This window comes from Alexandromys fortis, unplaced genomic scaffold (genome assembly GCF_014885135.2).
Source record: "Alexandromys fortis isolate MF-2015 unplaced genomic scaffold, M_Fortis_MF-2015_v1.1 scaffold_72, whole genome shotgun sequence".
Classification (NCBI taxonomy): Eukaryota; Metazoa; Chordata; class Mammalia; order Rodentia; family Cricetidae; genus Alexandromys; species Alexandromys fortis.
Window position 1 is genome coordinate 8,777,192 of NW_026067969.1, and position 14,656 is coordinate 8,791,847.

The following is a 14,656-nucleotide window of genomic DNA, read 5'->3' on the forward strand; positions in this document are numbered from 1 at the left end:
AAGGGCCAGGTTTCCTGTCTTAGTCCTGTGATCTCACTTCCGGCCGCCGGGAGGTAGCAGAGCACTTCAGGTATCAGATGACGTCATTCTGCATATGGCTATTTAGGGGTGCTAGGCCATTCCTGCGCTCTGCAGAAACCAGGATTTGCCCACGTTATTCTGGGAATGGTAGTGTGGATGTGTTAAGGGGTAGTTGACATTTGTGGGACGTGCAGATTTCTACCCCGGGCTGCATAAAGCTGCTTCTGCTGCAGTCTCTTCTCTGGGGATGGCTATCTGCCCCTCTCCATGGCCTTGTTCTTATGGTGTTGACATGGGCTCCCGGGAGTGTGGGGGGCAGGTGCAGGACTGTCTGATGGAACTGGCCCTTCGTTTCTCAAAATTTATACTCTGAGGAGAAGGTTCCAGAGACTGGACACCTTAGGGAATGTATGGGCCCCCAAAGCACTGGCATCTAGAAGAGGGTGGTGGTAGTCAGAAGATGGAGAATAAAACAGGAGACAGGGTTGAGACACTTCAAACCCCAGGCCAGGCTTGGTAGTGTATATCTGGAATCCCAGCAAGGAGGGGCAGGGGTGGGGTGGGCAGAAGGATTGGGAGTTCAAGGCCTTCCTTTCAAGTGTCCATTTATGATACATCCCTGAGTTTCACACTGACATTGCATGCAGCTCCCTTCCACACCTCCAACAGCTGCTGTGGACCCAGCACCCACCGTGCCCTCCTCTGTTCCTCAGCACCATGTCATTTAAAGGTAAATAATTGGCCCAGAGAAGATGTGATGGTCCAGGCCACACGGGCAGTGGGCAGTACACCAGAATTTGAATTTTGCACATTGAATTAGCCTTTCCCTGTGCCGCCTGGCTCCTCCCCAGATTACAGGGAGTAGTTTACCTCTCTGATGGTGTATGTGCCTGACTTCTACTCTTGCCTTCTGGTCTTTCACTAGTTCATTGACAGAGGTTGGACAATGGCCAGGCTACAGTCTGAGGCTAAGAATGGGTGTAAGCAGGCCACTTGTTGCTTCAGCCCCTGGGGCCTGATGTATTGAGCCAGACAGCTTCCCTAGTTATAGTCATGTCCGTACCTGTCTGAGGTCCTACTCCATGGCCTGACTCCCTGAGAACTGACTTGGTCGTGGAGGGAAGGCCTTTCTCAGACACAGCCCACTGCAGCTTATCAAGACGGATGGGTTGCCCTGACAGTGTGCATCTTACTGACCAACGAGCACACCTGTAAGGTTTCATGCTGTAAAGGTTTACTCAGACATCTGTTCTCTTACTGTTACCCCTTCACGTCCACCCTCACCCTCAGTGCCCCTCACCTCTACTTCCTTTATCAGTGTTCCCTTGCTTCTCCATCCATCTCTACCGTTGTCCTTTATCCCCTTTTATTCCCATCTATTGTTAGTCTCCCCCCTCCCCATTTTCAATGAATCTGTATATGACACCTGAATTCTCAATAAAGAGACTGGACGCGACCCAAGTGTGGAATATGGAATTGATTTAAGTTCTCTATTTAACACAGGGTTGACTTAAATACTGATATACACTGGAATAATTGTACATCCAGCAAATATCTGAGCATTTCTGTTTGCCAGGCACCGTATCAGCGTGGTGATTACAGGTACTGATGGTGGGCCGATATACACGTACCTCCCTTTCTTCCCTGTCAGATCCCACAGAAATGACATTGGCGGTGTATAAATAGGAACAGATCTATAGTGCATCAGGGAGGTGTGTGTGTTGCGTCGGGACACTTAGGCCAGGTACTATAATGCAGCCTGTGGTTCTTCACTCCTAAGCGTAAGCATGGACAAAACGTGACAGATATGTGAGGTAAATCAGCTGTGTGAGATGAGCCACGATAACCAGATCAACTCATCGGAGGAGAGATCAGAAAACAAGATGGCTTCCAGAAAGTTAGAACCTGTAGCTTGCTTTATAGCAGGAAATAAGCATTGTAGACATGAAGCCACTGCTGACGGGATGGGAAACTTTGGAAGTTGAAGCAGCTTGTAAAATACACTTAGTACGTGCCCAGCAAAACCACTCCACACAAGGTATGTCTCCATGCCCCCAGTTATAGCTCCAAACCGGAAGTAACTAAGTGTCTAGTGATGATCTTAGAAATTCGGGAAATGAACTGGTTATGCACCTAAGCACATGAATGAATCTGAAGGCGCTGTGCTACATTAAAGAAGACGGGTACACAGGCCTCAAACTATGATTACCTCCACAAAATTCCCTAGAAAGCCTAACAGAGCACAGGGCACTGGTTTCCAGGGTCACAGATGCAGGGAGGTGATACTGGACAGGGATATGGAAGTGTCCTGTCCTTGAGGGTGGTGGTGGCCCCTAACTACAGTTTGCTATGAATCATTAGATTTTATACTTAAAATTGTTGGATTCTGCCTATGTAAATCATGCCTTAATCTGATTTTCTTTCCTTCCTTTCTTGACAGCGTTTCTCTGTTTAGCCCTGGCTATTCTGGAGCTCACTCTGTAGACCAGGCTGGCCTTGCACTCAGAGATATGCTGCCTCTGCCTCCCCAGCGCTGAGATTAATGGCGTGCACCACCACTGCCTGGCTCCATCCGATTTTAAATGGTGACAATGTATATCCTTAGAAAAGACATTCATCCCCTTAAACAGCATAGGACGGTGCTCTGAAGGCATAGAGAACAAGAAAAAAGGGCTGGGGAGCCGGCTTCATCAGTAAAGTGCTTACTCTGCAGGCTTGAGACCTGAGTCTGGGTCCCCAGCACCCACACTGCAGCTGGACACAGTCACTGATTAGCAGCGGCATTTCCTGAGTCTGTGCGTGCTTGCCTTGGGGCTGGAGTCGCACTGTCAGCGCTCCCGGGCCACCAGCTTGCTGACGCTGCAGCCTCCTCGGCTCCTTGCAACGACTTTGTTCACCCGTCTCTCTACATCCTGTCTCTCTGCACACCCATCTTTGTACACCTATCCCTCTGTACACCTTGTCTCTTTGCACATCCTGTCTCGGTACATCCGTCTCTCAGTACACCCGTCTTCTCTGCACACCCGTCTCTGTACACCAGTCCCTCTGTACACCCCACATGCATTCTGGGCCACACCACCCAACAGCTCCCTCGGCTTATGTCACTCACAGAAGAGCATGTCATCCACTAGGAGACAGAGCGGTCTCATAATCAATAGATTGAAAAGTATTAGAATTGTTTTAAAGCATGACTAGCAAAGCAAACATATTTGTAGAAGACAGCAAAACAGCAAAGATAAAAAGGTGAGTGCCAGTGGGAAGTGGGCATGTTTGCACGCCTGGAATTCACCATCTGGGATTAAGTTTGAAGCCAACCTAGGCTGCTACAGAGCTAGAACTTGTCTCCATAGCCTCCCTGCAAAAGAGTCTTAAGTGGAAAAAAGAGAAAAAGCATCAACCAGGAAGAACAGTGTCCGCTAGACTGGGGCAGAGCAGGAACGGCATCCACCTGCCCTTCCGGGCAGAGCAGGAACGGCACAGGAACGAGTCTGCTGGACAGTCTTGGCAGCAGGAGAACGGTGTCCTGACAGAGCATGATGGGACAGGGAAGCCAAGGGCTGGGGCAGGAGAATCAAGAGCTAAGAGATGGACTATAGAATGAGACTGTCCCCAAAATAAAAAACAAAACCCTCACCAACATCACTAGATTTACAATTATAATCTTTCTTGCCCAGCTTTCGATGACCAGGCTTATGAAATCTGCAGCAGGATTCCACCCGCAGGATCAGCTGGCAAGACTTCCCATCAGCCTGCAGACCTTACCAGACACCTGGCAAGGATGGCTGAGTGGGTAAGGCCCCTGCTGAGAAACCTGGGACCTTTAAAAGCTGGCCTCTGACCTCCAGACGTGAACTCTGACACAACTGCCTCACCGTAAATAAATCTAAAACAACAACGCACAAAAAACAACCCCTCAGGCTGGAGGGGAGCTCGGTCAGTTAAGTGGCCACTGTGTGAACGTGAGGACTGCACTAAGATCCCAGCACGTCCACAGAAAGCCAGGCGTGAGGGCTGGCAAGACGACTTTGTCCAGGATCAGGACCTGCATGGTGCAAGCAGAGAACCAACTCCTGCGAGTTGTTCTGATCTTCACTTGTGTGCTGTGGCTCACACAGCCCCCACGGAATAAATAAAACTCAGTCTTTAAAGCTGGACACGGCAGCATGTGCCTGGTGGGAGGGCCAGACACATGGATCCCTGGTCCATGAACTTCAGGTTCTATGAGGCCCTGTCTCAAAAAATTCAGGGGATGGGTTGGAGAAATGATGACTTAACTTAACCTATACCAGGGGACCAGAGTTCTCTTCCCAGCCCCCACGTCAGGCAGCTCACAACTGCCTATAACCCCATCTAGAGGATCAAATGCTTCTGGCCTCTATGGGTACCGCAGGATGGACAGACAGACAGACACACCAGCACACACAAACATATACACATTCATACATTACACCCACACATAAAAATAGAGAAAATAAAGACAGCTGGGAGGTGCAGCAGGTGTGAGTGTTTGGCTGGCTAGTGTGACGTGAGCCAGGCTCTGACTGAGCTCAATCTCCAGTGACAGAAAAAGCAAGCAGTATCTGGGCAGAATCATCACTTGAGGGTGGCATTAAAACAAAGCTTTTCAGGATTTGGGGACAGCCTATTGCCATCACACCTGGGGGCCTGAGACAAAACCCTGGGATACTGAAGGGCAGTCGTTCTGTGAAGATTTCGGCAAATTAAATGGGCTCCAATGAGCAAAGAACATTTGTCCCAACAGTTCTCTGATTGGACACTTAGGACCACAGCTTCTCAAGTTGGTCAGAAGAACAGAATGGCATTTAGTAAGCTGAGGCAGGAGGATTGCAGTGGGTCCCAGGCCAGCCTGTGTTACAACGTGAGTCACTATCTTAAAAAACAACTACAAAAAAAGCCAGGTGTGCTGGACACACCTTTAATCTCAGCCGTCAGACCTCTTTATCTACTATGGTCTGTATCCAGGGCAGCCACAGCTACAGTGAGACCCTGTTTTAAACAAAACAAAAAAACCAAAAGGAGATTCCACTAACAGCCAATAGTGCAGAGGAGGACTAGATGGTGAAGACTACAATGGTTCTTTTTTTTTTTTTTTTTGACACTGTAGCTTTGGAGTCTGCCCTAGAACTAGCTCTTGTACTCCAGGCTGGACTCAAACTCAGAGATCCACCTGCCTCTGCCTCCTGAGTGCTGGGATTAAAGGCGTGCGCCACCACCTGGCTTGACTACAGTGTTTCTTAAGGAAAAGTCCAGCCTGAGCACTGTCTTAACTAAGGGAAAGCCTAGTTTGCTGGGTTGGTTGTTTGCTTTTCAAGACAGGGCTTCTCTGTGTAACAGCTCTGGCTGTCCTGGAACTCACTTTGTAGACCAGTGTAGTTTAAGGCTGGCCTCGAATTTACAGAGATCCACCTGCCTCTGCTTCCCGAGTGCTGGGATTAAAGGTGTGCGCCACCACTGCCCAGCGAGCCTGCTGTTTTGAATGACTGACAGTGAGAGAGTGCATGTCAGAGAGCCACAGAGAGCCTCAGAGAGCCACGGAGAGCCACGGAGAGCCTCAGAGAGCCACAGAGAGCCACGGTCCTAACTGGGCTACGGCTGGAGAGGGCAGCTTTTCCGTGAGAGGACCGTGCCTAGCAGAAGCCTGGCAGCTGCAGAAATCACGCTAACTCCACCTGTCCTCCATTTACTCCAGTGAGTAAGTACTGATCTGTAATACAAGCGCCTACAAAAGACTTCTGGCTCCATGAAGTCAAACAGAAAGAGGCTTTTTATTTTCTGACACAAAACAAGATTTGGTGGCTAATGACCCAGGACACTGAGCCCAGGAAAGTGCTGGAAAGAACCTGTGAGTGACAGGTAAGCTGACCCCAGGAGAATCCACAGCACCTCTGGGCAGGGCCGAGGGCTCGGTTGACTGCAACATTCTCTCCTCCATCTGTGCTCACTCAAAGAGGTCGCAGCCTTGTTTCTGAGCCCAACTTTTATGTAGCCAAATTTCTTTCTGATCCCACAGTCAGGTGTGAGGCATAGGTGGGGGCTTAGGACCCAGGAGACAAAAAATCCCCAGTCAGCAAACAGGAGCCGCCTCAGAGGCTTCTGTCTGAGGAGGAGAGCAAAGGTGATTGCACGCTCCTCAGAGGGCCTTTGTGTGCAGCAGGCTGCAGAGACTAGATCCAGAATCTAGAGAACCTCAGGATGGACAAAGAGGGGCTCTGATGCCTGAAGACTTGGGGTGCTCCAGGCTCAAACTGAGGCGTGGCTCAGCTACACACCATTGTACTCCTGCAACCCAGAGCTAAGCCAGCTCAGGGCTGCCTGCACAGAAAGGGGCTGTCACCGTCCCTCGAAGTAGGCTGTGATTTGTTCCAGAGTCCTGCCCTTTGTCTCGGGGACAAAGGTCAACGTGAAAAGAACACTGAGGATACAGAAGGCAGCAGTGAGCCAGAAGGCACCGTAGGGCTTGAGGATCTCCTGCAGAGAGGAAAGGCACACGTGGAGGTGGAGAGGTCAACAGGCCCCACACAATTCAGGAGCACCCTGACCGCAGCCTGCCCTGCCAGGCCTATCATGGCTCTGCAGACCTAGCTGTGTGCATGGCAGCTCACTGCCATCCAAGGTGATGTCTGTGGGAAACTGAGGCTCATGGTAATGTAGTGACTGCCCTGAGAGCAGAAATGTCAAGGAATAGTTAGGCTCCTGTTTCTGGGCATCCCAGGCCTATAGCCCCCTGATCCTCTCCAGTGTCCCAGCTACAGTGACTTCTCTGTGTGGTGAGGAAGGGGACTTGTTGCTCTTGAGAGAGGGTGAGGGTGAGTGTGACCTTGTAGGTGGCAGAGCAAAGTCCTTCCAGGAGAGGTCACCAGGTGAGCCTTCTTCAGCTTCGACAGGCTGCTCCCCGGGTCACTGCTGGGTCTGTCATATCCTGTGCCTATATCTACCTCCCCCAGGTCCTCTGCTGTCTGCTCCCTCCTATATTCCATGGCGGCCTCTGCCTGCCTTCCTCTGTGTTTTCTGGGCAGCCCTGTCTGCCTGAGCACGTTTTTGGCTAGCTGGATGTCCACGCCACCCAAACTACCTTCCTGGCACTTGTCATGAAAGGGACCCTGTTCAGTTGTTGCTATCCCTGCTGCCTTAAACAGGCCTTGGCATGGCACATGCCAGGAGACATGGAGTGCACCAGCAACTGAACAGATGGCCTGCTTATCTGGACCAGAAGCTCTCTCCCGTGGCGAGGAAGCTGGCAGGCAGCAGCCCTATCAGCATCGGCGGACGCAGAGGGAAATAAAGGCTGAGTGGAACTGGCCCGCCCTTCAGTCTAGAAAGGTACTGCTAGGGGCCCACACTTCTAGCTCAGGACCATGCTAAAAGGTTAAGCAGGACACAAGGCCACACAGGGTAGCAAGCCCCCACCCTCTCTGTGCATGTATGTGTCTCAGAGCTCAGGAATGTCTATTTTTCTTATAGATATGAATCATGGGTTTCTGGCCTGTGTAATGGGGAAGGCTGGCCAAAGTATCCTTACCCCAACACAGATGGAAGACTTAGGGGATCATAGGCCAGGTTCCTATTTTAGTTTAGCCTCTGGCTCCATGTCACTCCTGAGATGGCTGTGTCTAAGCCATTAGGGGATCTCAGCTTACACCACTCAGGGTCATGGACAAGGAACCTCTGACAATGCCTTTGCTGACAGCCCAAGGGAAGGCACGCATCTGCACTCACCATAACGCTGCTGAACGCTTTTGTCACCAGAAAGGCCATGAGCCAGTTGGTGAGGACACAGACACCAGTAGCCACACCCTTGACATGCAGAGGGAAGATCTCGGACATGAGGAGCCAGGGGATGGGTCCCCAGCCCACTGCAAAGCCTGTGGGAGCAAGGCAGTGTTAAGGCACACATGCTGGGCTCCTACACCATGCTTCCTAGCCTGTGGGCCTTAGGGGTTCTACCAGCCCTCAACCCTGCCCGCAGGCCTTGGGCCAGTCCCTTCCTGTTTTAGACTTCAGGACAAGGATGGGACCTGCTTGCAAGTTGTCATGGAGATTATGTGAAAGAATTTAGCTCCGTGCCCAGCACATGGTCAGAGCCACATGCACAGACATCACGCTTCTTGGGGCAGAGGGGCAAAGTCAAGTAAAACGAGATCTGAAGCTGAGAGTTACAGAACTTGGCATGGTGGGCTATAGGGACAACAACCCCACCCACATCCCTTGAGTCCCTTCTTACCAGCAATGAAGAGGCACATGCTGCCTACGGCCAGCCAGGCCAGCCCCACGTGGACGTCAACAGGCTCCGCAGAGATGGGCACCAGGAGGCTCACAAGGGAGGAGTTGCTGGGACCACTCTGGGTCAACTTGAAGTAGGTGCCAAAGGCACTCATGCTGAAAACCATGACCACACCTGCAGGAAGGGCTCAGGCTAGGCCGGACACGGGGGACATGGCTCAGAGGGCAGCGTGGCCGCCCTGAGAGAGGAAGGCCAGGTTTAGCAGTCTCAGCTCGGCCCAACTGGATAGCACTCCTGTGCTTTGGCCCTCAGACCTCCGTAAATACCGGGATGTTCCTGAGCATTCTCTCACCCGCAGAAGCAGGAACAGCAACCTCAGTGTTCAATCCCTGTAACCACAGCGGCCTTCATATATGCCAGTGGGCACCATGAATGTGTGGGCCAAAGCTACTGCCCAGGACCTGACCCCACTGCAGCCCTTCCCCAGTTCAGAGTGGGAAAAGGAGGCTTGGGGCAGATGGTCCCTTTGCCACCTCCCTGGCCCTGTCTCCCCACGTGAGCTGGGGAGACTGAGCTCTCCTACTCAGGCCTCACCTGACAAGGCCAGAAGTAGTCTCCGCCCCGCTCTGTCCATGATGAGGGCCGCCACAGCAGTGAAGAGGACTTGGATGATGCCCACGGTGACCGAGGCCAGGCTGCTGTCCTGGGAGAGGGGAGAAGCTGGTTTGCTAGAGAGAGACAAGTCCCCCCCTCCCTCTCTGGCTGTAGCTGGGTCAAAAGGCCCCAGGCTCCAGGAGGCTGATTCACACACATGGCCTGGGGCAGGCTGGGCAGAGATCTCTTACCTTGAACTTGGCCTCCTCAAAGATGGTTTTGGCATAGAACATGATGGCATTGACCCCCGACAGCTGCTGGAAGGCCATGAGTGAAATGCCTATGATGAGGGGCTTGTAGACACCCGGGCGCCTCAGCATAGCCAGTTGGAAGCCCTGCCATGAAGACGGGTCATCAGTGTCCTCTCCCCTGACCCAAGGACCCTTCTCTCAGTCCAGAAGCCTAAGTGGAGGGAATTGAGCCTCAGTTTGCTGGCCCTCACCACACCCGTGGCCTTGAGTGTACAGACAGGTCCCTGCAGCCCCCTCAGTGGGAGGGGAGGTAGAAGGCTCACACTCCAGCACTCGGGGAAAGAATCCTGTGCCCGAGTCCAAGCACTTGTGTGTGTTCAGGGCTCACCTCCACCTGGCAGAGGCAGAGCTCTTCCTGCAGCCATCTGCAGAGACCTCAGCATCACCATGAGGCAAGGACCATCATTGTACCGATAAAGGAACTGAGACTCAAAGATGGTCAGGTCACACAACAGCAAAGTGTCTGCGTGCCATTGGCTCTGAAGACTCCCTGCCTGTGGTTTCCGCTAAGCGATGAAGCCCTCACTAGCTTCCCTTTGCCGGCCTGGCCTTTCACTTGTTGGGACAGCAGGAGTTAAAGTGGGGCTCAAGCTGGGTCCCCAGCTGCTCAGGCAAGGCAGCAAGGGCCTCAGCGAGGGTGGCGGGGTGCTGCCACTCAGTGTGTGGCCTTGGGAACAGGCTATGCTCTCTGCCCTGCTCAGTCTCTCACCTGGTGCTCAGCCCCAACGGGGGGCTCTTCCCAGCCTTCCTCAGAGCCCCATAGGAACCGCAGGGCAGCCATGGCCTCCTGGTGCTGGTGTTGAGTCAGGAGGAAGCGTGGGGTCTCGGGCATAAAGCACATGAGCAGCAGCATGAGAGTGGGGGGCACACAGCCCAGCACGGCCAGCCAGCGCCACTCTAGGACCCAGCCTGCAAAAGCAGACGTCAGAGCCAGAGAGAGCTAGCCCCTTGCCAGCCCTGAGACTCGCTCCAATGGTGGGCCCATCACTGCCTCTGCCCAGCTGCTGGGCTAGAGACTGTTGCTACTAGGAATGTTCCACCAGGAAACATTAGGTGACATCTGTTAAGGGAAAAACAGATGGACTGCACATAAGAAGTAAAACAGTAACAGCTGAAAGATGCCAGTTGCCAAGCCATGTCTTGTAGCCATGGTAACATATATATCACAGCACTGCCATGGCAATGCTGGTGTAAACCAGTCACGTCAAGGCATGGATACTGTAAAATACTTGACAATGGTTAGGAATGACCACTATTGCTTTGATGTATTTACTACGCTATACTTTTAAATTCTTAGTTTATCTGTGTGAGTGTGTGTATATGCACTCACGCATGAGTGTGGAAGCCAGAGGGTGGCATTGAGTATGTACTGCTGTTCACCTTATTGCCTGGTCAGGAGTCTTCCATTAAACCTGGAGCCGGGCTGGTGGTCAGCAGGCCCCAGCATCCTCTTGTCTCACCCTACCACAACACCGGGAGTTATAGGAACTCATGACCGTACTTAGCATCTTATATGGGTTCTGGAGATTTGAACGCAGGTCCTCACGCTTGAGCAGGAAGCTCTTCTACTAACTGAACTATTTCCCAACCCCTATGCTATACTTTTATCATAATTTTATCATATTATTCAACTCTTTTATGTGTGTTAGACTGAATGAGAATGCTCATATGTTTGAACACTCGGCCGCAGTTGGTGGAACTATCTGGGAAGGAACAGGAGGTGTGGCCAGGTTGGAGGAGGTGTGTCACTGGGCACAGCTTTGAGGTTTAATAAGCCCTTGCCACTCTCAGCTCACTCTCTGCCACCGCTTCCGTGCCATGGCTACCTGCCTACTGCCACGCTCCCCACCATGATGGCCATGGATGCTCTGGACACAAACACCTCAAATTACAAGCTTACTTTTGTAAGCTGCCTGGACCATGGTGTTTTGTCATAGCAATGTACTAAGCTGAGCATGGTGGTGCAGGACTTTAATCGCCATACTCAGGAGGCGGAAGGAGGCACATCTATAAATTTGAGGCCAGCCTGGTCTACAGAGAGTTCCAGGACAGCCAGGGCTACACAGAGAAACCCTGTCTTGAAAACCAAAAAACCAAACAAACAAAAAAAGTGCATGCATGATGCATGGTACAGCATGCGTGTGGAGGTCAGAGGACAGCCTGCAAGGGTGAGTCTGTGATAGCAATAAGGTCCCACAAACCGTTCCACAACATCTCGTGACTGGGACATTATTGTAACTTTTTGGTGTCACATCCAACTCATACCAGGGGTGAAAAGGACAGGACCAGATCAATGAAGACACTGACTGTCTCTAGACCCCAGTGCCCAGTAGGGGCTCTGGTCACCGCCGGACTCCTGAGGCAGTCAGGCTGCAGAGAAGACACCGAAGAGCCGGGACAGTAAGGGAGTTAAAAACAGAAGACTGAGACTATGTGGGGTCCACTGTGAAGATCCCACATGTACACCCCAGGCTAGGTACACCACCCCTGTCAGCCACCCTCCCCCCCTTGGCTCTCACTGGGGATGGGCTATCAGCTACCAGACACTGCTCTTACTCTCCCCGCCCTGACATTTAGGGATGGGGAACTGAGGCTCTCAGGGGCAGTGGGACTTGGCCAAAGTCACACAGCAGATGGTAGGTGTGTCAGCTTTGAAGGCTACCAGCTCCGCCCCTTAGGGACTCTGGGAACAGCCTCCTTCACGTGACATTCTGCTGACTGCAAACCCAGTGATAACAGGCTGAAACTCCAGTTCTCCCAGGGAGGGAGGTAAAGCATTTCCCAAATCCTGCCCTCCAGTGCGGTGGCTTCTGTGACTATGAAGAAGCCGCCTGCTCTAGTCCTCCCTGACTCAGTTACCAGACCCTCACACACCAAGCTCCCAGGAATGCGTCTGAGAACCTGGCATCTTGGCTGGTAGCACAGGGCAAACTCCTACCCTCCATAAACCTTGGTTTCCAAAGCGGCCATGTATCCATGAACGGGGATCAAAAGCATGCAAATCTACCTGCCACATAGGCCAAGAGGATGCCGGTGACCACCATCAACTGCACACAGGAGCCGAGCAGACCTCGGATGGCTGGGTAGGCAATTTCCGAGATATAGACCTGTGGGGAGTTAAGAAGAGACTTCACTTGGGCTCTTCCAACAGAAGGGTCTAATTGTACTGCTTCAGAGCAACACCCCATCTTCTGCAGAGTTTTAAAGGATCATGGGTAATGGTGGCTGCTGTGTGTGAGCAAGGGGAGAGAGGAGTGTGCAGAACTTCCTTATTTTATTTTCCGAGATTGAGTTTCATGTAGCCCAGGCTAACCTCCAGTGAGCTGAGGATAACCATGAACTCCTGATCTTTATGTATTTAGCCCTGGGACTGCAGGCATGTGCCGCCAGGCCCAGCTCAGTACACACTTAATACACACAGATGTGAGTGAGAACAAACGACTGAAAGTCCGCCTAATTCTACCAGGGGCTGCCAGCACTTCTTTAACGCTCAGGGGTCACTAGGCATCATCCATACTTCTAGATTATTCCATACCTTATGCCCATGACTAACCTAGTTTAAAAAAGAAAGAAAAAAAAAACAGTCTACAGATCTACAGCTTCCCTCTCCTTCTGCTCCCTCACACCTCCCACAGGGGCAGAGACTGAGCATGTGGCCACAGAGGCGAGGAAGGGACGGGTGGCATGCAAGCCTGTGGCTGCAGGGTGCTGGTGATCTCAGTTACCAGGGTCCAGTTACTAGGGGCCATGCCTGGACCAGCAACTTCTTGTGCAAAGGGCTCACTACCACCTCAGGAATAAGCCTTAGTACATGGGGAGCGTACAGGCTCACAGAGGTGCCTGTGCCCAGGTAAAGGATCCCGGCGTGTGGGTCAGGGGCTGGCTGCAAGCAGTGAAGGGAGCGAGAAGTCTGTCCCAGGGACAAAAAGAATGGAACTGCTAACATGGAAACGGGGTATAGTCAGTCATAACTGCTAAGCATACAGGGATTTCATCATTTGTGCAGTAAAAGAGGCGCAACTAAGGGCAATGCTGACGGTGAGGAACAGCTCCACTGCTGACTCGCTGCCCCCTGCCTGGCAAAGTTCATCTAGAAAGCCCAAACCACTCACCGGTGCCACGAGGGAGGCGACTCCGCAAGCCAGGCCAGTGAGGAGGCGGCCTCCGAGCAGCATCCACACGTTCCGGGCGGCGGTGATGACGGCAAAGCCGGTCACGAAGGGCACGGTGCAGAGCAGGAGGCTCAGCTTGCGCCCCGCTCGGTCCACGAGCCAGCCGCCCAGTACGCCCCCTGCTGCAGCGCCCAGGGTCACGATGGCCTGGGGACCCGGACGGGCTAAGGAGGAGGCCACCAGGGGCCATGGTCCACGATCCCTCCACCCCACGCCCCGCAGCCTCAGAAGAAAGAGAATGAGGAGGACCCTGGGGTGCGGCAGAGAGTAGGGGACCCGGGGCTCACCCCGAACCAGGAGGCCGCATCGTCTCCGAGGCGCAAGGCTGGGGGCGCAGTGCGCTGCAGGCTGGGGATGGCGGGGGAGCTGTAGCCGAGCGCGTAGCCGAAGCTGAGCGGGCCCAGGGCGGCGGCGAAGGCGGCGAGGAAGACCCGGCGGCCGCGGGGAACGCTGCGGGTACAAGGCGGGGCGTGAGCGGCGCCGCGGGGCGTGAGGGAGAGGCCGCAGACCCCCGGGGTCCGCACCTGGCGTCCGGCGGCCGCAAGAGCGGCAGCGTCTCCTCGGGGTCCTCGGGCGACATGCCGGCGGCAGCAGATCACCCCCGAACTGTCGCAGCTCGGGCGAGCGCGGCCTCGGCGGCAGGCGGGGCCAATAGCGCCAGGACCCGCCCCCAGCCAGATCTGACCAATAGAAGTACAGAGCCGGTTGCACCGCTGACTGGACCCGAATTACGCCCCCGCAGCCCAGGTACGGGTTGGGGAGCTTGTTGGCAAGATTGTCCAATTGGATTGTGGGATGAGTCTGGAGGCGTGGCCAGCAGTAGGACTGAGCTAGCCAATGAAGATGGAGAAGATTGTTTGGGTGTTTTAGAAGTTTATTCCTACGTCTATCACGGGCGGAGGTGACAGCGCGCCTGTGCAGGTCAGAAGTCAACTTGGTTTTCTTCCACCACGTGGATTAGGTCGTTGGGATCGAACTGATGTCGTTAGGCTTGGGGGCAAGCATCTTTACCAGCAGGCCCATGTTTTGATGGTTTCATTTGTTTTTATCCTTTAATTTTAGACTTTTTTTTTTTTTTTTTTTTTTTTTTTTTTTTTTTTTGGTCCTTCGAGACGGAATTTCTCTGTTTAACGGTCTTGGTCCTGGAACTCCCTCTGTAGACCAGGCTGGCCTTTGCCTCCCAAGTGCTGGGATTAAAGGTGCACCACCACTTCCCGGCCTATTTTAAACATCTTTATTTGTGTGTTTTGCTTACATGTATAATGCGTGCCCCGCGCGTGCCTGGTGCTTCCGGTGGTTAGAAGGCGGCATCGGAT

General features: G+C 53.0%; 1 protein-coding gene across 2 annotated transcripts; it reads right to left on the reverse strand.

Annotated features, from left to right (window-relative positions):
- Positions 1 to 5,788: 5,788 nt before the first annotated feature.
- On the reverse strand, positions 5,789 to 13,985 carry Slc2a8 (solute carrier family 2 member 8). Of its 2 annotated transcripts, XM_050155272.1 has the most exons (10): positions 13,865 to 13,985; positions 13,628 to 13,790; positions 13,281 to 13,487; positions 12,176 to 12,275; positions 9,878 to 10,077; positions 9,109 to 9,252; positions 8,858 to 8,966; positions 8,264 to 8,437; positions 7,759 to 7,904; positions 5,789 to 6,510 (listed from the first exon to the last, which is right to left on the reverse strand). In XM_050155272.1, the coding sequence occupies exons 1-10, from the start codon at positions 13,918 to 13,920 to the stop codon at positions 6,373 to 6,375; spliced, it is 1,437 nt and encodes a 478-aa protein (XP_050011229.1). In that variant the 5' UTR covers positions 13,921 to 13,985; the 3' UTR covers positions 5,789 to 6,372. The 2 variants fall into 2 exon arrangements, with proteins under 2 accessions (XP_050011229.1, XP_050011230.1); XM_050155273.1 differs by lacking the exons at positions 5,789 to 6,510; positions 8,264 to 8,437; positions 8,858 to 8,966 and having other exon boundaries at positions 7,760 to 7,904.
- Between the last annotated feature and the right edge of the window lie 671 nt (positions 13,986 to 14,656).

Bases quoted from the DNA above. Each gene is read 5' to 3' on its own strand.
- Slc2a8 (XM_050155272.1), bottom strand. From the start codon at position 13,920: ATGTCGCCCGAGGACCCCGAGGAGACGCTGCCGCTCTTGCGGCCGCCG. The intron at 10,078-12,175 runs GTAGATTTGCAT...CTGCTTTTGCAG, and splicing joins CCTCTTGGCCTATGTGGCAG to GCTGGGTCCTAGAGTGGCGC. The intron at 9,253-9,877 runs GTGAGAGACTGA...TCTTCATGGCAG, and splicing joins CCGTTGGGGCTGAGCACCAG to GGCTTCCAACTGGCTATGCT.